This window comes from Apium graveolens, chromosome 1, assembly GCF_009905375.1.
Source record: "Apium graveolens cultivar Ventura chromosome 1, ASM990537v1, whole genome shotgun sequence".
NCBI classification, from domain to species: domain Eukaryota; kingdom Viridiplantae; phylum Streptophyta; class Magnoliopsida; order Apiales; family Apiaceae; genus Apium; species Apium graveolens.
Genome location: NC_133647.1, coordinates 14,364,645 through 14,391,177, shown reverse-complemented (window position 1 = coordinate 14,391,177; position 26,533 = coordinate 14,364,645). Strand labels below are relative to the sequence as shown.

Genomic DNA, 26,533 nt, shown 5'->3' with positions numbered 1-26,533 from the left:
GTTACATATCTGCTAATAGAATCACTTTAAACAAACACCCAAAATCACTAAATCACACATGACCATAAAAGAATTCACAATTAAAACCACATGAAAGATTCGAAAACCACACCAATTAAACCAAAATCAACAATTAACAAAAAGGGTATCGAAGATACACAAATTCACATCAAACAGCTAATCTTACCAAAATTTTGAACAAAACCAACAATTAACAAAAAGGGTATCCAAGAAACACAAATTCACATCAACTTTACCAAACAACCAACCAAAAAACAACTAATGTTACCAAAGTCTTAAAAAAATCACCAAAAAAAGCAAATAAAGGACTTTTCAGTAGCCAAAACATAGTCAGCCACCACAACTTTGACAAAAATAGATACAATTGGCTCCTCCTTAGCCACTGCTTGAGAGTTATAAGACACAATCTCCATTGAGAAAAACTGGTTTTTAGAGAGAGAAAATTGAGGGGTTTTGAGTGATATAAGAGAGAGAAAGATAATAGATTCATTTTTTTGTGTATATATAGGGGTGGGGGAGGGTAAAAGATTAGGGTAGGATTTTAGTGTCCGGACGAGAGTACAAGAAAAAAAAGGCAGGGTTTTGGTTTGTATAAGATTTAGGGTTTGTACAGGATTTTATTAATTGTTATACAAGATGTTCTGTATATGTTGAATATACACAGATACTAATTTGGGGTTCTTTCAAAGAGAACATCAACAAAGTGACACATATATACAGTCCGAGACACACACAAACAGTCAGAGAGAGAGTGAGAGAGAGAGAGAGAAAGAAAGAACACTTGTGTACTTCGCCTCGCCACTTTCAGCCTCTGATTTGAGCTTTCAGCCATCGTTTATAAACCCTAGCTGCGCCGTGAAAGAATGAAGAGAAAGAGGAGAAACGATGTAAATGAAATTTTGGGGGTAAATAAAGTATATACCTAAAAACTAAGTCGGCTAATAATAGTCGAATTTAGCCGTGTTGTGCAATAAGACCTTGTCTAGTTGAAAGAAATGAATGAGAGTGTTCTCCCAGTTAAGCTTCTGTATAAAACCTCCTGTTATCAACCAAAATACAAACACTATCATCCATTTTACAAAAATTTACAAACATTTGATTAAATTTCAAATTTAAAAATTATAAATAAAGTAGCAATTGTTTTGATATAAATTTTATTAAAAATAATGAATTACAGTAAATCATCATCATCACTAAATTCATCATTTTCCATTCCATTTTCTTCGTCTTCATCTTCGGCTTCCTTATCTTTTTTACTTTCTTCTTCATCATCATGATGTATCGAGTAGTCATTTTCAAACATCCTTAAATCAACAAAAAAATTTGAAGGATCACGAATAGTAACACTTTCGACATGGGAAGATGAAGCATTTGACGCTTCATTTTGTAAAACATCATTGTTGATTTTGATATTTTCCTTGGTTGACACATTTTCATCAACTTGTCGACTCTTTGTTGTTAGAACCGTGTACCATGATGATTTTGCATTTGAAATATTTGGTGCATAGTACACTTGATGAGCTTCGCTAGCAAACAAAAACACGTCGACCAAAATAAGAAGAAAAAATAAGAAAAATTATGAAGAATAAAGTGAAAAATTATGAACTAAAAAAAGCACTTGACACGCCTAACTTACGACAATCACTTGATGTGCGCCTAACTTACGACGACCAACTTACGACAGAAAAAATGTGCGCCTAACTTACGACGGAAAAAAATGAGCGCCTAATTATTTACGACGGAAAACATTAATTGTCGTAAGTTGATTATTTTATTATTAAAACTATCATCAATTGAATAAAAAAAGGATGGAGTCAGCCACATTGAGGAACGACGCCATTCAACTTACGACGAAAATCTAATTCCGTCTTAAGTTAATTATATTTATTAATATTTTAACTTGAAATTAAATAAAAAAAATTTGTCTAAATTTACGACGAAATATTTGTGACGAAAAATATCGGATCGTCCAATTTATGACGGAAATTAGAATTCGTCGTAAGTTATCAAAGAGGGAAATTCAACTTTTTCCCCAAATTTTTGCGATAAATTTGACTTTTCTCAAATTTGTGGAAACCAATAATTTATGACGGATTTTGTCGTAAATTAGCACCTAATTTCTGATATTTTCAACTTTTTATAAATATTATTTCATGAACCAACCATATTAATGTCAGCATTTATTTGTTTGGGTGACATATTAGAAATTTCAAAAAAGAATTGAATATATTCATAAAAATTATTTAATGTGAAACATTGATTATATCATTAATATATACATATATATATATATATATTGTCATCCATACAGTTGGATCGATAAAAAAGAGTTTTAAAATAATCGAAAAACAAATTCAGAAGTAAACAGTAGTTAACTGTACTAGTTAAACTGACGCTTGACTGTTAAAATGGCAAACCAAATAAAATTATTTTGATATAAAATTTTGGTTATATCACTAAAATATATATCTATTAACATACATACGGTTGGATCGTTGAGAAATGTTATGCCCAAATGTTGGTATAAACAATATTCAGATTAAGATTGATATAATAGGTAAAATTGAAGGAGAAACGCCTAAAAACTAGGAAAAGATAAGATTAACTTTCCCTAAATAGATGGCACGCCCTAAGAACGCGCTGCATTGGTTAAACAGTTGAGTGGCCCGAGACCGTTTTGCCTTAAAGGCGCGCCCTTGAACATGACGAGGCGCGTCCAATCGTTGAAAAAAGATAGATGAGTGGCTTAATTGGAGTCTGTCCTATACTGAGCCTTAGGGCGCGCCCTAGGTAAGGAAGGCTCCTTGGGTGGATCATTTGGACATGATTACTTCGACATGTCCATACTGTGGCTTGGGCAGAATTAAAGTCAGCCCCAAAGATGAATAGTTTAGGGCGCGCCCTATGATGTAAAATGGTATGAGAAACCAAAAGCTGGTGATACAGGGCGGCGCCAACATACAGAGATGTTAGGGCGCGCCTTGAATTTCTACTTGGACATAAGTATAGCTTTTATGTGCTGATTAGGTGGATTCTCTAGAAGGCTCAAGGAAGATGGAGATTATTATTACTAACCTACTTGATGCAGGTACTCTATTGAGGAACTCCTTCCTGTAGCATATCTACAGGAAAGGCGGTGTCCGTGGTCAGAGACCTCCAGGGGTACACCTGGACTGAAGGCCTCCTCCTATAGTCAATGGGTGTCCTCATTGGGGATGTGGGGTGAAATCTGGTGTGTGCTTGGGGAGCTCTGTCTCTGTAGTCAACGGGTGTCCTCGTTGGGAGACTTCGGAGTATCTTGCACTTTGCACCCAAAAGCTTGGGATCACTTGTCCTGCAATCTGGTAGGGGCTCCTTATCGGGGGACAAGGATGCGTCCAACATTTGGGGTGAACCACGGCTATACCTGCGTCCACGGACTAGAGAAACAGCTGGTAGCGGAGGGTTATCCTTGGCCAGGGAGATGCCTTATCCGTGAAGTCTCGAAGCCGCGGACGAGCCTTGGGCCTTGTGGTTGGGCCTCATCGGCCGGACATTCCTAAAGCTAGTAGAAGACGGTTTCCAGTAGGTTTCCTATTGGGCCTCGGGATAAGAAATCTAAGCCCATTAGGTTTCTTGTTCCCCAAGAACTACGTGGGCTTGATCCCCTATAAATAGGGGTACGTAGGCACATTGTAAGGGGTCAGGAAGCGAGAGCGCAAAGGAGCCACCACTAACCCTAACCAATCTCAGCCCCCAATAATCACCACACCAAATACTGTTCATCTTTTCCGATGAATACTGTTCATCGGATCCACCGACTACTGCTCACATTTCCGATAAAGAACCGCCATCACAGATCTTGTTTCCGGCTACTAACCTCAAGTTTTGTTGTTCCCAAATTCCTTCGTCAACAAATTGGCGCTAGAAGGAGGGGCCTAACAAGATCTACATCTGGGAGGAAGGATGTCTCAATATCACGATGGAGGTTTTTACGATGGAAGTTCTGAAGAAGATTCCGATCATGGCTATGAATATGAACCCTACGTTCCGCCAATGACTGACCGTCGCACACCGGACGTTGGAGGACAGCCGCCTGTGCTCATCAGCAACGCTGACTTGTTGGAACAACTGTATCGCATGGGCGATGCTTTGAATGGTTTCGATTCAAGGTTAAGCACCGTGGAACGACGACAAGGGCAGGAGAGGTCTTCGCCACAACCGAGCGGCTCAGGCGACCTGGAAAAGCACCCATGACAGACAGGGATGTCTCGGCCGGCCATGGCCACACTGAAAGAGGGCGCGTGCCGATAACCCCGCGACGCCTGGACTATTCTAATGACACGTCCCCGATCGTTGAGCTAGTGGAAGAAGATGCTGATGGACGGGAAATTCTGCGAACAGATAACCGGGGAGCCACCCATCCACACCGTTCTGGACGTAGTCTCGAGGAACGCCGGCAGGCGGAATCAATACCGGAGAATCAGCCACGAGGCTTCGCAGCTCTGAAAGATCGCTTGGGGATTCGCTTGGGCGATGACGATTTGAGAATGGTGTTACTTGAATGGCAGAGAGAAGCTGATCACGGAGATGTGATGCCCCATGATACAACGCGTGTGCCCCTGAATTCCCAGGAAAATCTGGGAGCGGCACCGCGATCCAATGCGTGTGCCCCTGAATTCCCAGGATAATCGGGAGCGGCACCGCGATCCAACGCGTGTGCCCCTGAATTCCCAGGATAATCGGGAGCAGGCACCGCGATCCAACGCGTGTGCCCCCGAATCCCCAGGAAAATCGGGAGCGGCACCGCGATCATGGACGTGGGTATGGAAACGATCGATGGAGAAGGCCTCAATGGAGGGGAAGAGGTGGAGGCCGAGGCAGATATTTAGACGGATACCGTCGTGACAATTACCGCAGACACCTCGATTCCCGCTGGAATAACCAAGCTAGATGGCTATGATTATGTGGAACATGATGACCCCAGGAATATAGAAAACTATGACCGCGGTACGGTTCGAGGCCGCGGCCAAGGTGGAGAAGAGAATCAAGGGAGAAATCAGGGACGAAATCCTGAAATAATTGTAATACCTGAAGACGCCCAGAATACAAACCAGCAGCAAGCCCCTCCCGGGGGGAATCAAGTGGAAATACCTCCATTGCAACCCCAAGGTTCACAGACTCAAATGCAGACCATTCCCGCATGGGAACTTTCAATGTAGGAGATCTGAAAAGGCTACTTAACCATCTCGAAGGCAGGGTGGCAGCTACAGCTGAAATCCCATCCCCATTCTCGGCAGCAGTAAGGGATGCGCAATTGCCGGCTGGGTATCGCAACACTACCAGCGATCTCCGCTTCCACGGAAACTCAGATCCGATGGAATTCCTGGATCGTTTTAATATAGAGATGGATGTGTACCAAGTCCCGGACTTGGCTCGATGTCGTCTCTTGGCGGCAACCTTTAGAGAAAGCGCCCAGCAGTGGTTTCAAAAGCTCGGGCCAGGAGTGATCACCTCGTGGGATCAGATGAAGAATTTGTTCTTAACTAAGTTCCAAGCCGCGGTGAGATACGCTCCCTCTGTCACAACTCTTGCCAATGTTAGGCAAAGAGAAAATGAAAGTTTAACATCGTACTTCAAAAGGTTCAACGCCGAGTCTACTAGCGTGAGGGGGGCCTCAGACGAAGCCCTAAAAAGTTTCCTGATCGCAGGATTAAGGGTTGGTTCAGATTTTTGGAAGCACTTGCAAGGGAAAGATCCGGCCACTCTCGCAGATGTCTTCGCTTTGGCAGAATCCTTTAAAGCTATAGAACAATCTTTGGCAGATGTACAACCAACTTCACAGTCGAGTCAAAGAAACAAAGGAAGGAAGAGGGATAGGTCACCAAGCCCGAGATACCGAAGGAATAGTCGAAGCCCAGACCGGATAAATACAACAAGCACAAGGAGGGGATGGAGCCCTCCCTCAAACTATGACTACAAGACAAGCCGATACACACCTTTGGTCACATCTATCGACCATATCTATGAGGTAAACAGAAATAAAGGGCTATTTAGGAAACCTGAAGCTTTATCATCATGGCAAAGCAAAGACAAGAAAAAATATTATGAATACCATGAATCATCTGGATATAACACGCACGAGTGCCGACATTTAAAAGACGAAATCGAAGCGCTTATCAAGGAAGGATACCTCGGAGAATGGGTAGTCAGGGAAGTAAGGAAGCACAAGGATGACAGGACAAGGGAAGAGGAAAGACGAGCCCCACGCGGGACAAACAATGATACCCCAGAGGAAAATAAATTTATCAGAGATGGCAGTATCCGAACAATCTACGGGGGAGATCCCGGAATGGAATGCAGCAACCGAGCCTTGGCAAAATATGCTAGGGAAGCCCGGTTTAGGCCTCTCACAGATATTCATAGGGTGGAAACCCGGCCACCCAAAGTGTTTAAAGGGGAGTCCATGGATATCACTTTCAGAGAAACAGATGCCCGATGGGTACATCACCCACACAATGATGCGTTGGTTATTTCCATCCAAATCGGTTCAAAGAATGTCCATAGAGCCTTCGTGGACAATGGAAGCTCCACAAACATCCTCTATTACAGCACCTTCAAGAAGATGGGACTGCCTGATCAGGATATGTCGGGGGAAGACTCGTGGGTCTATGGTTTTTCAGGTGCAGGAGTTAGAGTCATGGGGTCAATTCGGCTCCCATGCACACTAGGGGAAAGCCCACTGTCGGTAACAAAGATGCTCGAATTTAAGGTTCTGAATCAGGAATCATCCCACAACGTGTTATTGGGACGACCTTTTCTACGGGAGATGAGAGTCATCACTTCAATTCATCACCTAACAATCAAATTTCCAACGCCAAATGGAGTGGGAAGTATCAGGGGTTCCCAATATGATTCACGGGAGTGCTACAGGCAAGCAATGAAAGGGTTCAGAAAAGACTCCCACGCCGATGATACTCTGGACGTGGATCGAGAGAAAAGCATTGAGCAACCAACCGAGGAAATCCGAGTCCACTATTATGTTGAGCAAGAAGAAGAACATCCCTCTGAGTTTCCCTCGACAATGTTGTACCTGGAAGACACAATCAGAATTGAGATGTTGGAAGAAGAAGAGGAGGCGATGTATACCATAGTCCAAGCAGATTTCCATGGGGAACGTTTAGAAGGAAGATTCGGTGTCTTGCAAAGCCTCGAACAGGGTGACGTCATTCCCCTTGCAGAAGCACCCCCGCCCGCAAAATATACTGAAAAAATTGATAACTCTACTACGCAAGGCACACCTCCCGAAGGGAATGCACCCTCTCTACAAGATCAGGAGATCTATAATCCCCCTGACTTGGATCCCCGGATACCAATGCCGACGGAAAAGATGGGGCCAGCAGAAGATACGATCGAGATCCCCGTTGATGAAAAAGACCCGAGTAAGGTTCTGAGAATAGGGTCCCAATTGACACCGAGGTTAAAGGAAGGTCTGTCAATATTTCTGTTAGAAAACCTTGATGTATTTGCATGGAGCCATTCTGATATGGTGTGGATTGATCCAGAAATAATGTGCCATCGATTGAATATCGACCCCAAGCATAAAGGGGTTCGACAAAAACGAAGGGCCGTAAGTGGAGAAAGAGCTATAGCCCTAGCAGAAGAAGTAGAAAGGCTCCTAGACGTTGGACTAATTCGAGAATCTTTTTACCCAGAATGGCTAGCAAATCCGGTATTGGTAAAAAAGCCCAACGGCAAATGGAGAACGTGCGTGGACTTCACCGACCTAAATAAAGCATGCCCAAAAGATAGTTTTCCCCTACCAAGAATTGATCAGTTGGTCGACGCCACGGCGGGGCATGCCCTGCTCAGCTTCATGGACGCATATTCTGGGTATAACCAGATCCTTATGTATGAGCCTGACCAGGAGCACACCTCTTTCATCACTGATAGAGGGCTCTACTGCTATATTGGAATGCCATTTGGTCTGATCAACGCCGGTGCCACTTACCAAAGGTTGGTAAACAAAATGTTCAAGAAGCAGATTGGGAAGACTATGGAAGTGTATGTGGATGACATGCTCGTGAAATCGAAAAGGGCGGAAGACCACGTCGCCGACTTAACTGAAATGTTCCATATCCTGAGAAAATATAGGATGAAACTAAACCCGCAGAAATGCGTGTTCGGCGTAGAATCGGGAAAATTCTTGGGATTCATGGTCAATAACCGGGGGATTGAGGCCAACCCGGCAAAAATAAAAGCTCTGCTAGACATGAAATCCCTACCAGTGTCAAACAGGTACAGAGTCTAACAGGAAGGATTGCGGCCCTGAATCGATTTGTGTCAAAGTCGTCGGATAGGTGCAAAGAATTCTTCAAAGCAATCAAAGGGAGAGGGAAGGATTTTCTGTGGACCCCTAATTGTGAAGAAGCTTTTCTGAAAATCAAAGAACAACTGGGAAATCCGCCGATATTGACCAAGCCAGAAGACGGAGAAACATTAATTCTATATTTGGCGGTGTTAGAATATTCCATCAGCGCCGTCTTGGTAAAGGAAGAAGCAAGCTACCAGTGGCCTGTATACTATGTAAGCAAAAGGTTGTTGGATGCAGAAACCAGATATACCAACATGGAAAAATTAGTGTACGCTCTTATTCTTGCGGCATGAAAGCTAAGACCGTATTTTCAGGCTCACCGAATAGAAGTTCGCACCGCTTATCCGCTCCGGCAAATTTTACATAAACCCGAATCGTCGGGAAGAATGTTAAAATGGGCCATAGAGCTAGGGCAATTCGATTTGGAATATTGTCCACGCACGGCAATCAAAGGACAAGCGCTGGCCGATTTCGTACTTGAGTTTGATGAAGAAATTGATGATAAGGCCATAGTACTGGCAGAACCAACCTCGCAAGAAAGTCATCAGGACGAAAAAAAGCAGGAACTCCCCCACCCGTGGTGGACATTACATGTGGACGGGGCCGTAAACAACAGCGGGTCCGGTGCCGGGATAATCCTGATCACTCCGGAGGGGCACCGCTTGATGAGTGCTATTCATCTCAAATTTTATGCTACCAACAATGATGCTGAGTATGAAGCCTTGATTAACGGTCTGAAGTTAGCTCTGGAGGTAGGGGCCGTGAATTTGATAGTTCAAAGTGATTCCGAATTAGTTGTCAATCAAGTCAACGGAGGATTCCAAGCCCGAGGACCGCGGACAGAGCTGTATATGAGATGTGCAAGACGCCTACTGGGAAAATTTTCAAGTGCCAGACTGGAAAGCGTTCCACGAGAAGAGAATAGTAATGCGGACGCTTTGGCCAAGATGGGGTCGCAGATGGACAGCGTCCAACTTGGACAAATCCCCTTGGGAATCCAGGAAGTTCCAAGTATCCCAGAGGTGGAGGTGTGTCAAATGCAAGAAATCCCAAAAGAAAACTGGATGACCCCCATCCATAACTATATTCAATCAGGGGCTATACCGGAGGATAAACTACAGGCTCGACGTCTTCGGTACCAAGCTGCAAAGTATGTCGAGTATGACGGGGTACTATACAAGAGAGGATTTAACCAGCCACTGTTACGTTGTGTGGACAGGGAAGAAGGAAATTATATTCTCAGAGAGGTGCATGAAGGGATTTGTGGCAATCACTCGGGGGGTGGTTCCTTAGCATTTAAAGTGCTCAGACAAGGGTACTAGTGGCCGACTATGAGGGAAGATGCTTTCAATTTTGTCCGGGCCTGTGATCGCTGCCAACGGTTTGCCAACTATTCCAACATCCCGACAACCACCATTATCTCATTAACAAGTCCCTGGCCTTTTGCCATGTGGGGGATTGATCTCATTGGAGAGTTACCCAAAGCAAAGGGGGGTGTGAAATACGCTGTGGTGGCTGTGGACTACTTCACCAAATGGGCAGAGGCCATGCCATTAGCCACGATCACGGCAAAAAAGATAAGGGATTTTGTGTTCAACTCCATAGTATGTAGGTTTGGTATTCCTTACAAGCTCATTTCAGACAATGGGAAACAATTTGATAGTAAGGAGTTAAGAAAGCTCTGTGAAGACCTAAAGATTAAAAAAGACTTCACCGCGGTTTATCATCCGCAGAGTAATGGTCAGACATAAGCCATAAACAAAATCAAAAGCATACCTTGAAGGCTAAGTTGGAAGAAAAGAAGGGAGACTGGCCAGAAGAAATGCCCATGATCCTCTGGTCTTACAATACGACTCCTAGAACGACTACAGGGGAAACCCCATTTCTACTAACTTATGGATATGAGGCCATGGTTCCCGTGGAGGTAGGAGCTGGATCCCTCCGGAGAGATGTCTTTGTTGAGGAAGATGCAGAAGTTAACCAGAGGCTTCACTTGGATTTGCTAGATGAAGCCAGAACGAACTCTCAATTAAAGCTTGCTACATACCAGCAGAGGGTCGCAAGGTATTTCAATAAAAGGGTTAAATCTGTATCATTCAAGGTTGGGGATCTTGTGTTGCGAAAGGTTATGCCTAATACTAAGATAGCTCAACACGGGGTGCTTGGGGCTAATTGGGAAGGACCGTACAAGGTCAAAGCTATACTCTGGAAGGGAACCTATCGCCTAGAAGACCTGGATGGTAAACTTATTCCTCGAGCATGGAATGCAGAACATCTACGAAAGTATTATCAGTAGGGTGTGGCTGTGCCCCCTTATTTTCTTATTTGATTCTCATGTAATAGGCTAGTAGCAAATAAATTCCTTCTAGCCTAGGGGGGTAGTACATGTGACTGCGAACCCTGGAACTAGCAGAAGGAAGAAAAAAAAATTCAAATAACTTCCCCATAGAGCATAGTAGCCATGGGACCGGTGTAATTTGAACACTAGAGCGCATTATCAATCAAAAGGAAAAGTTACTTCAAATTGTTTTATCTGCCTAACATGAAATTACTCATTTGAAAAACATCCGAGGCGCGCCCTATATTGAGGCGCGCCATGTCTAGTAATTGTTGATTCATAATCAAGATTAAATACAGTGTACGAGGGTGAAAGGAATAAATGTTCATGGCCATCAAAATAAGCTAAGCTCCCTAGGTTAAGGCGCGCCCGTGGACTAATACTTGAGTAAAATATCGCAAAGGGATTACAAATAGGTGTTATTTGCAAATTCAAGAAATAAGGCGCACCCTATAGTCACAAAATCCATGGGAACGTAAAAAGGCCAAGTGAAAAATCGAAGTGCCTTAACAAAGTTTTTATAAAAAAGATATTAAGCCATGCAGAAAGTCATGATGCAAAAAGGAAAAGTAGCAATAAAACAATTCATACAATTTTGCACAGCATCAAAAGAGGGCTGGCTCCTCATAAGTATCTGAAATTTAAAGACTATAAATGATTAAGGCGCGCCTTGGGACTGGTCTGTTGGAGGAATAGATTGGAGGGGGACAGTTGGATCAACTTCAGGTGCGTCCTTGGAGAATTCCTCTTGAGGCGCGCCCTCCCTCTCTTCTTCTTCTTCTTCTTCTTCTTCTAATCCAAGCTCTATCCTCATTGCCTTGATTTCAGCAGCATGCTCTTTTTTGAATTCCACCATCTCAGCAACAGTCTCCTCCCCAAATTTCTCAAAGGAATAGTCAGGATCATTGGCCACAAAGCCCACCCTGTAAAAATGAAAACCATTGGCAAATGCTTCATCAGTCATTTCCCTCTTCTCATCAGGCCAGCCTGTTTTCTGTTGCTCTTCGAGGTACTCTATCCTCAGTTTGGCACCAACAAGCTCAGTATGGAGAGAGGTAGCCTTTTTGTTGGCAATCTCTAATTGAGAAGTGAGATTGGCCACCTCATCCTTGAGGAAAGAGATCTCAGAAACCTTAGCTTTGATGTCTTTGGCATGCAAGAAGTCTTTGTCTGTGAGGGTATTCTTCAGAATGTTGTTATCACCCTGCAGCCTCTCTAGGCGCGCCTTCTCCTCAAGTAATTTGTCCACCACTTGGGTGGAGTGGATGAACAGTTGGCAAGAAGCTTTTATAGAAGCACGGGCAGCATCTCCCAAATCCATAGCCTGCCACTGTTCCACTTCTTCATCTGAAACAAGAAGGGCACCCATGGGGCCAAGAGCGCTGAAAGCAGTAGAAGAACCAGAAGGCGCGCCCTCTGTTCTATGTCTCTTGGGCGCGCCCTGTTTGTCTGTAAGGTCAATTACGGGCCATTTTTGAACAGGTGTTGTTTGAGGAATGGGAGCTGAAGTAGGGATGGATGTTTGTGCTGCAGGAACATCTTTCTTCGACTTCGGCCTAGGCTTATCACCAGGGCGCGCCCCAAAGGATTTAGGGATTCTTGGAGGGGCCATTTCTGCACAAAACACGGGACATATTAGTTAAGCATGGCAGTTAAGTATATTGAGCAGGGCAAGGAATGTGAAAAAAAAAATAAATAAAAAATAATATTGACAAACATGTATAAAATGTTATGCCTAAGATGCAAAGGGCGCACCCTGGAAGGTGGAGCTTAAATAAACAAAAATTTACATCTAGTGTGATTATTGAAGATGACAGAAGAAAAGGACGCGCCAATAGGATAAGGGCGCGCCTCTATATCCTACGGTTAGTTAACCTGAAGGATCCGGGCCTTGTAAAGAACCGTCCTCTGTTTCTTCTTCTTCTTCTTCTTCAGCTTCTTCGCTACCTAAGTCGATAACACGAGAAACAGGAGCACTTTTCCTAAATTTTACGTATTTGCACTTCACTCCTACTTGGTCAGAAAGAATCCCTACTCGCATCAAGTTGGATCGAGTAACTAAGGATTTTAAGTTCCACCTGTCAGAAGCCACTCTAAGGAGGGCTTCAGCTCGTTTTTTGGGCTCGCCTTTAAGGAGTTTTGAAGATGGTCTGTCTGGAAAAGTATAAGAATGAGAAAAGAAAGAAAAAATGTAAAAATAACATAAGGGAAAAGATAAAAAGGCGCGTCCTTACTTGGTGACTTGTTGAATCTTATCCTTATCTTGGGAACGTCATACAGGTAAAAAAAGTTCTCTTTCCAACCTTTCTCGTGGCTAAGCTTGCCAGAGGAGAAACCCTTCTTGTTATGCTGCTTATCCACCACCAAATAATAGTACCCGTGGTCAGACTTTCTTAGATTGAAAAAATAAGCAACTTCGGCCGTGGACGGTTGGGGAAAACCCAAGTCCGTATAGAGGATGAACAAGGCCAGGACGAACTTGTAGCTGTTGGGAGAAAGTTGGAGTGGAGCTACGTCGTAGAATTCTATCACTTCCCTAAGGAAGGGATGTAATGGCGCGCCTATACCTAAAGACACCAGTTTGGGGCTGGTCACCATTCTGGGAATTTTAAAGTTTCTCCCATAATTGAAGATATGGGGCCGCATCATGCTCAAAGGGCGCGCCCATATGCCTTCCATGCCATAAAACTCCATGAGCCATCCTAGTTGTTCGTCTGAACAAGCCGAAGACAGGCCCACGCAGAAAAGCTTCCCATGTTCCTTCCTGAAACGTTTCTTCACAGCTTCATTACACGATTCGAATTCGTCCCAATCAAAATCCAGTTCGCTATCAGAAACTTCCCAATGTTGGAAGGGAATTGGAGAAGGCTCAGGAGAGGTGGAAAATTGAAAGGAGTCTTCATCAAAGAAGTTTTCTTCATCACGGAGTGGTGATACATTTGCTTCAGGCGCGCCCTCGTGAGTAGGAGAGGTAGGCGCGCCCTTTGGTCGCTGAGGAGATAGGCTTGGGGAAACAGCCTTGTAAAAAACCTTGGAAGGCCCAGCGTCTACATTAACCCCCCTTTCAACACCCCTATACCTGTCGGCATTTAAGCTCTCAAACCAATCATCATCGTCTAGCTCTGTACTAGTTGGGGTTGGAGACCTCTCTTTTTGGACTAATTTTTGTTTTCCGTGTCTACGAGATAAGGGAATGTTGTCCGTGGACGAGCTATCTGAAAAATCTGCCATTAAGGAACCCTTTTTGGAGTCTTGAAGAAGGCGCGCCACCCGGTTTAGGAATTCGGGAGTATGGTGAGCGTTTGGAAGCTGGGGGTCCAAGTAAGCGTTTGGAGGAGAATAGATTCCCAAGTTGGTAAGGAAATCCTTGAAGGGGTGAAAAGGAGAAGACGCGCCCTCGTCTTCCAGCTGCCAAGAAAACCAAAAATGTTGAGGGCGCGCCCAATACGAAAGAACGAGATACAAAAATATGAAGGAAACAGAAAAGGTAGGGATAGACTTAAAGGAAGGGTGAGGCGAGTCATACACTATGAAGGCGCGCCCTATTCTGTCCTAAAATCTATAAAAGACTGGAAGATTGGATGACATTGGCGTGGCTTAAAGTAAAAGGAACGCGCCTCGTATCGATAAAGAGGCGCGCCTTATCATGGGACGTATATTTTTAATTTTGAGGATAAAACGGTTGGGATTCCTAGAAACATAAAATTAAAAGCTAGACCCCATGATTTCAGATCTAGAGCAACAAAATTTGAAAGTACAAGATATACATACACAGATACATACATCGTTTTGTGTTTATCCTCAAGAACAATTAAGGAAGTTGAAGAGACAATGTAGCATGCAGTATTATTTGTGTGATGAAATCCCGAGAAGAAAGAAGATTTACATACCTTTTCAAATGGAGAAGACGTTGACTGGAAGAAATCGAGAATACGGTGACGGAGAAGGCCGATTCTGAGCAAGAGTTCGTCGCCGGAGTTGAAGTCTTTGGTGAAGAAAGAGAAAATGAAAAGGAAGGGGAAAGTGAAAGTAAAAATAAAAATGACTGACGGTGACTTGTATTTATAGGTGAAATTGACAGCTGTTAAAATAAATCACACCAATCACGTCAGGCACGATTTCCGAATAAACAGGGGAACCGTTTTAAAAAATAATTCAAATTGAAGGACGCGCCCTCTTGAAGACGCGCCTCGTATAAATTAACTCAGTAACTAGAAATCCTGAATGCAAAATCCGAAACTTTAGGAATGCACACCCTTTTTAAGGCGCGCCTCATAAGTGTGATATTTGGGATGCGCGAAAATGGGAACTCTGAACAGATCAAGCCCTGTTGAGGGCGCGCCCCAGTAAGTAGTACTAGGGAATTGTTTATACAGATTTTGTTAAAGATAAAGAGAAATTCCAATCCCATTCTCAAATGACATATGGAATTTGGGGGGTAGTTGTTATGCCCAAATGTTGGTATAAACAATATTCAGATTAAGATCGATAAAATAGGTAAAATTGAAGGAGAAACGCCTAAAAACTAGGAAAAGATAAGATTAACTTTCCATAAACAGATGGCACGCCCTAAGAACGGGCTGCATTGGTTAAACAGTTGAGTGGCCCGTGACCGTTTTGCCTTAAAGGCGCGCCCTTGAACATGACGAGGCGCGTCCAATCGTTGAAAAAAGATAGATGAGTGGCTTAATTGGAGTCTGTCCTATAGTGAGCCTTAGGGCGCGCCCTAGGTAAGGAAGGCTCCTTGGGTGGATCATTTGGACATGATTACTTCGACATGTCCATACTGTGGCTTGGGCAGAATTAAAGTCAGCCCCAAAGATGAATAGTTTAGGGCGCGCCCTATGATGAAAAATGGTATGAGAAACCAAAAGCTGGTGATACAGGGCGGCGCCAACATACAGAGATGTTAGGGCGCGCCTTGAATTTCTACTTGGACATAAGTATAGCTTTTATGTGCTGATTAGGTGGATTCTCTAGAAGGCTCAAGGAAGATGGAGATTATTATTACTAACCTACTTGATGCAGGTACTCTATTGAGGAACTCCTTCCTGTAGCATATCTACAGGAAAGGCGGTGTCCGTGGTCAGAGACCTCCAGGGGTATGCCTGGACTGAAGGCCTCCTCCTGTAGTCAATGGGTGTCCTCATTGGGGATGTGGGGTGAAATCTGGTGTGTGCTTTGGGAGCTCCATCTCTGTAGTCAACGGGTGTCCTCGTTGGGAGACTTCGGAGTATCCTGCACTTTGCACCCAAAAGCTTGGGATCACTTGTCCTGCAATCTGATAGGGGCTCCTTATCGGGGGCAAGGATGCGTCCAACATTTGGGGTGAACCACGGCTATACCTGTGTCCACGGACTAGAGAAACAGCTGGTAGCGGAGGGTTATCCTTGGCCAGGGAGATGCCTTATCCGTGAAGTCTCGAAGTCGCGGACGAGCTTTGGGTCTTTGTGGTTGGGTCTCATCGGCGGACATTCCTAAAGCTAGTAGAAGACGGTTTCCAGTAGGTTTCCTATTGGGCCTCGGGATAAGAAATCTAAGCCCATTAGGTTTCTTGTTCCCCAAGAACTACGTGGGCTTGATCCCCTATAAATAGGGGTACGTAGGCACATTGTAAGGGGTCAGGGAGCGAGAGCACAAAGGAGCCACCACTAACCCTAAACAATCTCAGCCCCCAATAATCAACAAACACTGTTCATCTTTTCCGACGAGTACTGTTCATCGGATCCACCGACCACTGCTCACGTTTCCGATAAAGAACCGTCATCACAGATCTTCTTTCCGGCTACTAACCTCAAGTTTTGTTGTTCCCAAATTCCTCCGTCAACAATTTGCACCTCGGATGCATCCCATGCCATAGTCCATAGATATTCTGTTTAGTCCTTTAATTTGAGTAATCAAGTTTAATTTAGCAGTATATATTTCATAACTGATTGAATTAATTTATTTTCCTTGCTTTGCTAGCAGGTATTCAGCTACACAACCATTTCCACTGCAGACCAAAAAGATTCCTCTTTGGCATGTGTTTGATTTGTATATACAAACAACAAAAGTCACAATTTTCAGGTTTCTGATTCTCAATAACAATTATATACAGCAATTGTGTAAGATGACAAGTGAAAAACGAACGATAATACCAAAAGTATAATCAGAACTCCCGTTTGGATCATGAGATGCAATCAGGTTAACAAGAATGAGATTTCAATACAAAAATGTAGCAGAACATCATTTCTCATTCATATTTAACCGGCTTGAATTCCAATGATCCAAACAGCCAACATCATATGACACAGGCACACTACTATGCTACAAACAAGTTCTTTCCAAAACAATTCATGTGCCATCACCTCCTCCGATTCCGACCATCTGTATACAACGACAACGGAACCAGTTCCGAAAGAGGCGTGGACAAGGGAGTAGGCAAAGGCGAATTTCGACAAACAGGACAAGAAGCATTCAACTTTAACCACTCATCAACACACTTCAAATGAAAGCAATGCTTACAATCAGGCAACATTCTCAGCATCTCACCTTCCTTATACTCACCCAAGCATATTGCACACACTGATTCCCCACTCTCTCCTCTCACAAACGGATACTTGGGATACGAATTGATCACCACTTCATCCAGCCCAACCACGCCGTTTTGCTCATTTTCCTCCTCTTCAGCTACAAAAATAGAGCGCGGGAGTGTAATACCGGTTTCGTGAGGGTTAAAATTAGGATTAGGGTTAGGGCGGCGGCGAGAAAAGCGGAAGAGGATGTAAGAGAGGAGAATGAGGGCTAGTAAGAGGAGAAAAGTGAGGGATAAAACGGTGCCGTATTGGAGACCAATGTGGGTGGTTTTGGGGTTCGGTGGAGTGGTGGGGTTGGGTGGGCTGGTGGTGGTAGGGTAGAAAGGGAAGGTGGACATAGGGAGGAGAAGGAGGAGGAGGAGAGTTGGTGTGGGGGTGGTGTGGAGGTGATGGGTGCCATTTGATTGGATGCTTGGAAGTAGGGGTGGGTAGATGAATGGTAGATTTGAAGATGGTTTGCATTTAATACTGTTTCCTTTTGATCCATTTGCAAACTCAGAGCAATTCCAACGGTCTCTTAAATTATTGTCCTAAACTATAATTTGAGATATTTTGATTAAATGGATACTTCAATAATGTCCCCAAATGCCTTGTTTTTAAGGCTCTATCAGGGATGCCTTATTTCAATTTTTCCAATAAAAAAATTGTTTCTCTTTTTATTTACACATATCTTCACTCTCATCTTTTCTATTCCCTCCAAATATAATTCAAATATAATATTATTTTAATGATAAGACACAACTATAAAGCATTGTTGCTGGAGTGCATACATGAGAATATTGTTCTAAATTACTAGGACATCATATTTTATAATATTTTTAAGGAATCTCTTAGGACACTCTTGGACTTGCTCTTAGAGATGGATGCCTGATTTTTCATATTTGTCAACAAAAAATTATTATCGCTCGGGACCTTCTGCTATGCTTGTAAATGAGCCAAACTGTTCATGAGTTACTAGAATTCGGCTCGTAAAAAATTCGAATTCGACTCGAAAATAATTGAGCCGAACTTGAGTTTTTCCAATTTTTAACCGAGTCGAGCTTGAGTTTTAAATTATTCGGCTCGTAAGGTTCGCGAGCCTTATCGAACCTCTTTTTAATTTTTTTTTATTATAAATATATTTTTATGTAAATATTTAATATTTTTATATATTATATATTTCTATCGAGCCGAACTCAAGCCGAGTTTGAGTCGAACGGATCATATTTCGAGTTTTTGTTAACATTTAGTGAATTAATTCGAGTTTTCGAGCCGGACATGAACCTACTGAACTTGAAATTAAAGACTTGGTCGAGCTCGAACTCGAGCCCGAATTATTTTAATCGAGTTCGTGTCGAGTATGGCAGTATTCGGCTCGGCTCGGCTCGATTACGCCCCTACTTTCTAGGTCTCATAATACTAGTTTCTTTTTTAGTTTTTTGCCTTTATTAAGAAAATATTAATCTAATTACTTATACTCATTATAAATACACGAACACAGACTATTATTTATCATTTATTAATTGTTATACAATTTTTTAAAAAAATAATTAAAAAAAAATGCCAATGCATTTACATTAGTACTTAAAGTTGGACATATATTATGAGAAAAAAAAAGTTTCTCAAAAAAAATACTATTATGAAAACGGAAGGAATAACTTGGTTTTTGGGAGATACCGATAATTTTTAATACTCTCTTTTTACGTATTTAATTTATGTTTTTGGTTATAATTATATACATTAACCATAATAGTGCTTTAAAATAGTGGGATTCATATTAACTTACTAAATTATATTTTTGAGAAAATAACGGGTAAGAAATAATAACTCTTTTCAAGAATTCTTTTGAAAAATGGACTGGAAGTCACAATCTAACAGATTACAGGCTAGACAAGATGTACATATTCTAATAAAATAGAAAAAACAAATTCACATCATTTCGAAATGGGGATGTACCTCAGATGGTAGAGCGCTCGCTTAGCATGCGAGAGGTACGGGGATTGATACCCCGCATCTTCATTTTTATTGTCACTTAGCATGCGAGAGGTACGGGGATTGATACCCCGCATCTTCATTTTTATTGTTTTTCCTCCGTTTTATTTTACACTCTGTGTGATAAACCATGGTTATTTGTCCCTTAACTTATTTATTGTTACACATCATAAGTTCCCATACGCTCCTTGCACAAACCAAGAGCTAAAGTAGGTACTTGGGAACACTTTCACATAATATTATCCTGATAATCATTTGGACCACAAGTCAGAGACAGTTGGAAGCTTGATTTCACCCTTGCTGTTGATTGGAATCCTTATATTCCCAAAAACTGGAAGATCAACAATAAGCACGATTCCTAGATCATAGTCGATGTCCCAATCAGCACCAATATCCCTGGCCAAGCTCAGCAGCACGCTGTGTGGCACCTTCAATGCCACATCAAGCAGTGTGGTATCGTGTCCCTTGAGTGAGCCAGGATCTGGAACAGTTCCTGATGCTATCTCCCTATAAATTTTCACCATCACAGCAATGTAAAAATAGTTGTTCACAATACAGGGAGATAAACTGTACACTTCTTTCTACAGATGTGAAGTTATGTTAGATATGCCAATGCTATTAATCCTAAAGCCATCGAACATGAATAAATTATATTAGTATCTATATTTTTTAGAGGGACCATGCATATTATTATATTTAGAAGCTCAATATATCCATATAGACAAATTGAAATATTGGAAGTAACAGGGTTGTAAATAAGAAAAATAGCGAGACTACTGAAGAAACTATTCACACGTATCGAATATACATATTATATGTTATATTTATGTTCAAAATTTCAATAAAAATAGATCATATGTTCAAATCATTTTCCTCATCACTAGAGGACTATTTAAAAACCTTTGACTACACTATGAATTAATTTGGCTCAATTTTCCTTTCCCTTAAAAAATATGATGCCTTTATAAAGAGGATCCAGCATTACAGCATAAGAACACAAAAAGAGGCATATTCTCCTAAAAAGAACCCTCCACCCGTATGTGAAAACAAAAGTTCTTCTCATCTACACCTAGTGCCATATTACATCAAATAAAGTATATTGTTAAAAACTAGAAGATACTAGATAATCCTCCTTTCTCTCCCTGGTTAAGGGTATAGTTCTGGTAGAGACACTACACACTAGCACGGGAGTATTTATATCATCTTCGAATCAACTAGCATGTTGCAAAAGTAATCTACTTTTAAGTTGTTGCCTAAATGTAATTAGATGCCTAAATGTAATTAGATGACAAGTATCGGTCATCTGCTTAGCTTTGTCTAATTGGCATACAAATTGACCTCCTTATCTTTTCCTCTAATAGGTACATGAAAGATTTGTGGGTTGCTAAGCAGGTTTTGGACATTAAGAGGTGTCGACTGCTTGAACTAAACTAAAACCGGCAGTGAAAACACCATTAAGAAAGCCAGCAAGGGTTGAAGGTGTAGAACCACAAAACTGACTTGCAGCCTCCAAATGTTACATCATTTGACAGCCTACTTCACATCTTTGTCGCCAGACTAATTATTACGTTTTAGTCACCAAGCTAATTATTTCCCTAAATGTATTTTGATCTACATCACCCTTAACCATTGGCCATTAACATTTTAAAGCACTTGGTATTTTAGTAAAAGTGAGTAAAAGAATGTATAATTAAGGACTTGACATCTTTATAGTCATACACTTAATGGGGGTATTGACTCAGATTTTAGATGATTCAAGAGATTACTAATGATCCACTTCATCTTACATAGCGGTCGGATAAATGGTTTCACTCACAGCTTAGAATAAATCAAGCATCCGCTTAGAACAAATTAAGATTCATACATGTAATGCTTAAGATACTGCTACATCTTGGCACCTTCTTCAACAAAAATCGAATTTGAGTGATTCTAAATTCTAATTCAATTCAAATCTAATTAATGCCATTCATCATCTTCCAACTCTAATTCTAGAAACATACAAATCAGTTTTAGCATACATACAACTTTTAAATAGGAAAAGAAATGCCTAATCAGTAAGCACAACAATAAAAACCCAGCAAACAACTTTCAAGATCTTAAAACATGTCCTTAACTTGGTTTAGCATGAATGAAAATAAAAATTTAAATAAAATTATGAAAAAAAAGAGAGAGAAGGGTTACCTATTGTTACTCTTGAGGCAGTAAGTGATCTCACAAATAGGAATAGAAGTCCCGTAAGGATTAGTAACAGAGACTTTAGCATCGTAAGTAATACAGCTACGACTCACGTCTTTGAGATCAACGTCCAGCACCTCCGCTTCCGGCTTCTTCATCTCCGCCAGCTTTTCCGACACATAGTTCTTCGCTTTGTCTAACAGATGCGCCATTTTTTCCGGTCAACTTGTTTCTTTTTATGTTATCGAGGTGATTTACAGGAATTGATTTTTGTGTCCTATATATAGGCTCGTGAAAGGTTTATTTTAGGTTTTAATACAGCAATGTACTTAATCTGTGGGTCCGGCACGTGGATGCGTGTAAGAAAGTCGGGGTGACACGTGAGGTTCAGACAACGATAAGATATTTTGATTCGATTAACTCGGTTTGAGTTATCCTCTTGACGCGTTGCCGACATTGCTGTCCTTTTTTCTATTTATACGGAGTACTGTGAGACTAAATGTTGTCTAAATGTGTTGTTTAATGGGCTTGTGAAGTGTAGAGCTAAAAGGTGCCTACGTAGTCCATAACTAATGGCCGAACACGTAAAACGCATATAATGTTAAATTTTTATTGTTATTATTGTCTCCGGCAAAAGATATATAGTACTGCTTTTTTACTCTTACTATAGATGGAGAGGAGATGAGGAACGTTAAAACCATGAAATGCAGCACCATGTAACTCTGTTGATGAAAAAATTGCGAATGTTCTGGTAACGGAACCACTTCTATTAATGGTTAAGAATGTTGGTAGTACAGTATTTTGCTACATGTCCGAGAATGTCGTTAACCATGTGTAATACTCTCTCCGTTCCATTTTAATTGTCATATTTGATTTTAATTGAGTTAAATTGACTAAAATTTGATCGAAGTTTATAAATATTTTATAATTGAACAAAATAAAAAAAAATTACATTATCGGAAAGTAGATTTAATCTAGTTTAATATATAATTTCTAGTTTTCAGAAATAATATAAGATTAATGTTTAATCTTTGATCAAAAATTGATCAATTTGACTTTTATAAAAGGAAATGTGATAAATAAAATGGGATGGACGATCTCTTTTCAAATTGATGACACAAAAAAACTATATTATCAGGCTGCTAGTCTGGGTACTTTTGGGAATATCTCTTAATTTTGTTACATGATATATGAACACATTATAAAATGACACAAATAAGTAACATTTATATTTGAAAATTTAGTACACCACGAAAAAATACAAAATGTTATGGATAAAAAACTAAGGTTATTATTTGCTGTATTTATTACTAAGATTCGGGAGCTCAAGGCCTTTAATGGCTGCTCTCGTGTTTCGTAGCTTAATTCTGCCTTTACGAGATGCCTACGTATCTCAGTGAATTAAGAATCAAGCCAAAAAACGTAGTTCTGATTTGTCGGGTGAGACCCCTTATATAGATGTTGAGAGTCCTTGAATTGGACTTAGTATAGGAGACTTGGTGGGCAAGTCTCATAATTAGAATGGACTTTGGAGTCCTAGATAGTAGGAAACTGATTCCTTATCCTTTTAGGTCCCCTTGAGGCCAATCTACAAGGATTTATATTCCCACTAGGACTTATCTTAATAGCTGTTTTCCTCCTCTATTTATTAATTACGAAATTAATAAATAATCAGGGCTTTTAGGCCTTCTTTGTTCCATCAGGCCTGATCTGGTCCATCAGGCCTGATCAATGTGTTGATCTTTTTGGTCTGAATGTCATACATCTTCTTATTGGGCCTAGCAGCCCACACCTTGCAATATTTAATTATACAATCAGGATTTATTTATTCCTATCATTTGCCCCCCAACTTTTGGGAAACATTGATTAGGTTTCGCAGAAGTTAAGTCTATTCATTCCCTTACAGGGTTTCGTTTTTGCGTAAAGTGTGGAGCGATCTACACGTTTTCAACGATTGTTCCTTTGATTCAGGAATTATCTTAATTTCCAGGAATTTTTCCCTTAATTTTCTGGATTTTTCCCTTAACTTCTGGATTTTTCCCTTAATTTCTGGGATTTATCCTTAATTTTATGGATTTTTTTCCCTTAATTTCTGGGATTTATCCTTAATTTTCTGTATTTTTCCCTTAACTTCTGGATTTTTCCCTTAATTTCTGGGATTTATCCTTAATTTTCTGGATTTTCCCCCTAATTTCTGGGATTTATCCTTAATTTTCTAGATTTTTCCCTTAATTTCTGGGATTTATCCTTAATTTTCTGGATTTCCCTTAATTTCTGGGATTTATCCTTAATTTTCTGGATTTTTCCCTTAATTTCTGGGATTTATCCTTAATTTTCTGGATTTTTCCCTTAATTTCTGGGATTTATCCTTAATTTTCTGGGATTTTTCAGATTTTCAGCCCTTTTTCGACCAGGATCCTAGTCGAAATTTCGACCTGGATCCTAGTCGAAAATATGGGTCAGTCTTGCAATCCTGGTCGAAGGAGTTCGACTAGGATCCACGACCTGGAATTCGACCAGGATCCTAGTCGAAGTTTCGACCTAGATCTAGGTCGAAAACTTACCCCTCTTTTTAATTCCTGGTCTTGAACTTTTCGACTAGGATTTCGACCAGGATTCTAGTCGATGTTTCGACCTGAATCCTGTTCGAAAATTCTATGTTTCTCATGCTTCCTGGTCGAAGGATTTCGACTAGGATTCACGACCTGGTTTTCGACCAGGATCCTAGTCGATTTTCGACCTGGGTTTTAGTCTAGGTTTTAAACCCCATTCTTTGACAAATACTTGGTTCATTTCGACCTCATTCCTGGTCGAAGCTTCGACCTCAATCCAGTCCTGTGAGTTCCGGTGTTTTCGTGTGTCTAGTCGAAAAATTTCGGGCAGGATTCACGACCTGGAATTCGACCTGAATCATGGTCTTTTTTACCCGTTATTTTCGGGTGCCTGCTCGAAAGATTTCGGGCAGGATTCACGACTTGGAATTCGACCTGAATCCTGGTCTTTTTTTTAGCTAAATTCATTGGGCCTTACAACTTTTAGGGCTCCAATTTAGGTTATTATATTTTCCAAATCCTAATTGGATTTGGGCCTTGCCTTCTTTATGGGGCCTTATTTTAGCGGGCCTCTTTATAGGGCCTTTAATCTTATTGGGCCACTTTATTGGGTCCCTTTATTGGGCCTTAAATCTTACTGGGCCTCTTTATTGGGCCTTAAATCTTACTGGACCTCTTTATTGGGCCTTAAATCTTATTGGGCCTCTTTATTGATTTGGAATTCTCTAGAATTCCTTGGAATTATTCTGGAATATTCCTTTTTTCTGGCCTTTTTTCTTTGGGCCTCTTTCCTTAATGGGCTTTCGTCCCTTCAACTTCCCTTTTCCTCTTATATAAAGGAGTAAGGAGAGGTTTCTTCTGCTCACTTTCTCATTTCTAAGTTTTTCTTCTTTCTCCTCCTGCTAAGTTTCTCAGAGTAATAACAGCAAGTCGGAGCTCAAGGCCTTTTTTAGGAGCGCTTCTTCAGGTAAAATCCTTCCCTTCACTTTTTTTTTAGGATAACATGTCTATGTGCCCCCCCTTTTCAGATGGCTGACAAGAAAATGACTCGCTTGGCCAAAATGAACGTGGCTAGAAAGTCCAACGAATTTCCTATTCGATCAAGGTACACTTCTTTAATCGACATGATCAACACTCGAGGGGATGAGTACCCGTCTGATGCGCATCTGGACGCGCACGGCCATATTAGTGCTTTGCGGGATCCCAAGGAGCTGGAAAAGTTGAGCAACTGCTTCAAAATCAAGGAACCTTTTAAGCTGGTTCTTGCAGGTCCGGCCGATAGGGCCTGCCAGTGGAAGAAGGACACATTATGCGTATATAGGGATACTCTAAGGGCAGGTATCAGACTCCCTTTTCATCCGCTCATTCCTCTATTACTGGCTGATGTGGGCATCAGCCCTTGCCAACTCCCCCCTAATTCTTGGAGGCTCATTCTGTGCTATCTGTCACAATGTGCCAAACATAATCTCCCTACTTCTGTTGCCATTTTCAGTAAAATTTTCCAGTTCAAAAACAGCCCTGATAAAAGTCCGGGTTGGGTTTCTCTAAACCAGCGCCCCACTATTCCCCACATTGTGAACGGGAAGTCCATCCCGGACAACAACTTGGAGTGGAAGAAAGATTTTTTGTTCGTCGTTTGGGAGGGCGGAGATTGGGGCACCCTATTTCGATCGTCCTTTGGGCTTGCCGTCGATGGGAGCCCAAATGATATAACTCTGTCTGAGGAGGAGGCTAGATCTTTCAACCTCCTTACGCAAGATAATGGGACTTCCCATTCTTGGGACCTTATCCGGGAGACTGTCCTGGTAGAACGCGGCCTCTCGCCCGTCCCTAAGAAAAGTAAGTTTCCTTCCTTACCTCTTTTTTATTTTCTTTATTGTTTATTCTCTGATTTTTCAACTTATCTCGCTTGTCGCAGTGGCTGAGATGATTGAGGAGGCTACCAAGCCTAAAGACCTGGAGACAACCAGGATGAAGCGGGCTGGAAAGGTCTTTAAAGACCCACGCCTTGGTGACCGCTTCCCTGAGTTCCTCCTTCAACAATGGAACCGGGCGAGGAAGGCCCCAGCCAGGTTTTGCGCACCAAGCAGAGGCCAGGGGCCTATTTTCAACCTGCTTGGGGGATCCGGGGCAAGGATTCAATCGTTGGCAGCACGACGCTGTCCAAGGAATGGTCTAAGCATTCCATCTCCCCGATGGACTATCAAGACTTTGTCCTTCAACATGACTTAGAGGGGAATGAGCTTTTCGGAGCCCAGGCTTTAGCGACGGTACGTCCCTTTCCTATGCTCTTCATACTTGCCTTTTTATGTTTTTTTTTCTCATACTTTTGCTGCTTCTCTTGCAGGCTAACGCCCATTTCCAAGGGGTGATTCACCAAGCTAAGGCTTGGAAGGTTGTCCTGGAGGATGCTAATAAGAAGTTGGAGGAGGCCAACCAGAGAATAGAGGCCCTTGAAGCTCAACTGGCCTCTTCCACTTCTGACTTGGAAATGGCCCGGGCTGAAAATGTTATTCTGAAGGCTCAGAAGGATAAAGCCTTTGACGGC

The 26,533-nt window shown here is 41.7% G+C and overlaps 4 protein-coding genes across 4 annotated transcripts; 2 read left to right on the top strand and 2 right to left on the bottom strand.

Annotated features, from left to right (window-relative positions):
- Positions 1-4,253: 4,253 nt before the first annotated feature.
- Positions 4,254-10,125, top strand: LOC141714816 (uncharacterized). The gene is made up of 5 exons (XM_074518328.1): positions 4,254-4,614; positions 5,223-8,016; positions 8,289-8,586; positions 8,689-9,543; positions 9,697-10,125. The coding sequence occupies exons 1-5, from the start codon at positions 4,254-4,256 to the stop codon at positions 10,123-10,125; spliced, it is 4,737 nt and encodes a 1,578-aa protein (XP_074374429.1).
- A 71-nt stretch (positions 10,126-10,196) lies between these two features.
- Positions 10,197-10,670, top strand: LOC141714761 (uncharacterized). Its single transcript, XM_074518282.1, has one exon. It carries the CDS (start codon positions 10,197-10,199, stop codon positions 10,668-10,670), a length of 474 nt encoding a protein of 157 aa, XP_074374383.1.
- Positions 10,671-16,761: 6,091 nt separating this feature from the next.
- Positions 16,762-18,941, bottom strand: LOC141661176 (RING-H2 finger protein ATL67-like). The gene has a single exon (XM_074468160.1). The coding sequence runs from the start codon at positions 17,623-17,625 to the stop codon at positions 17,056-17,058; it is 570 nt and encodes a 189-aa protein (XP_074324261.1). The 5' UTR covers positions 17,626-18,941; the 3' UTR covers positions 16,762-17,055.
- Positions 18,942-19,078: 137 nt separating this feature from the next.
- LOC141661178 (desiccation protectant protein Lea14 homolog) lies at positions 19,079-21,702 on the bottom strand. The gene is made up of 2 exons (XM_074468164.1): positions 21,440-21,702; positions 19,079-19,765 (listed from the first exon to the last, which is right to left on the bottom strand). Exons 1-2 carry the CDS (start codon positions 21,643-21,645, stop codon positions 19,510-19,512), a joined length of 462 nt encoding a protein of 153 aa, XP_074324265.1. The 5' UTR covers positions 21,646-21,702; the 3' UTR covers positions 19,079-19,509.
- Positions 21,703-26,533: the final 4,831 nt, after the last annotated feature.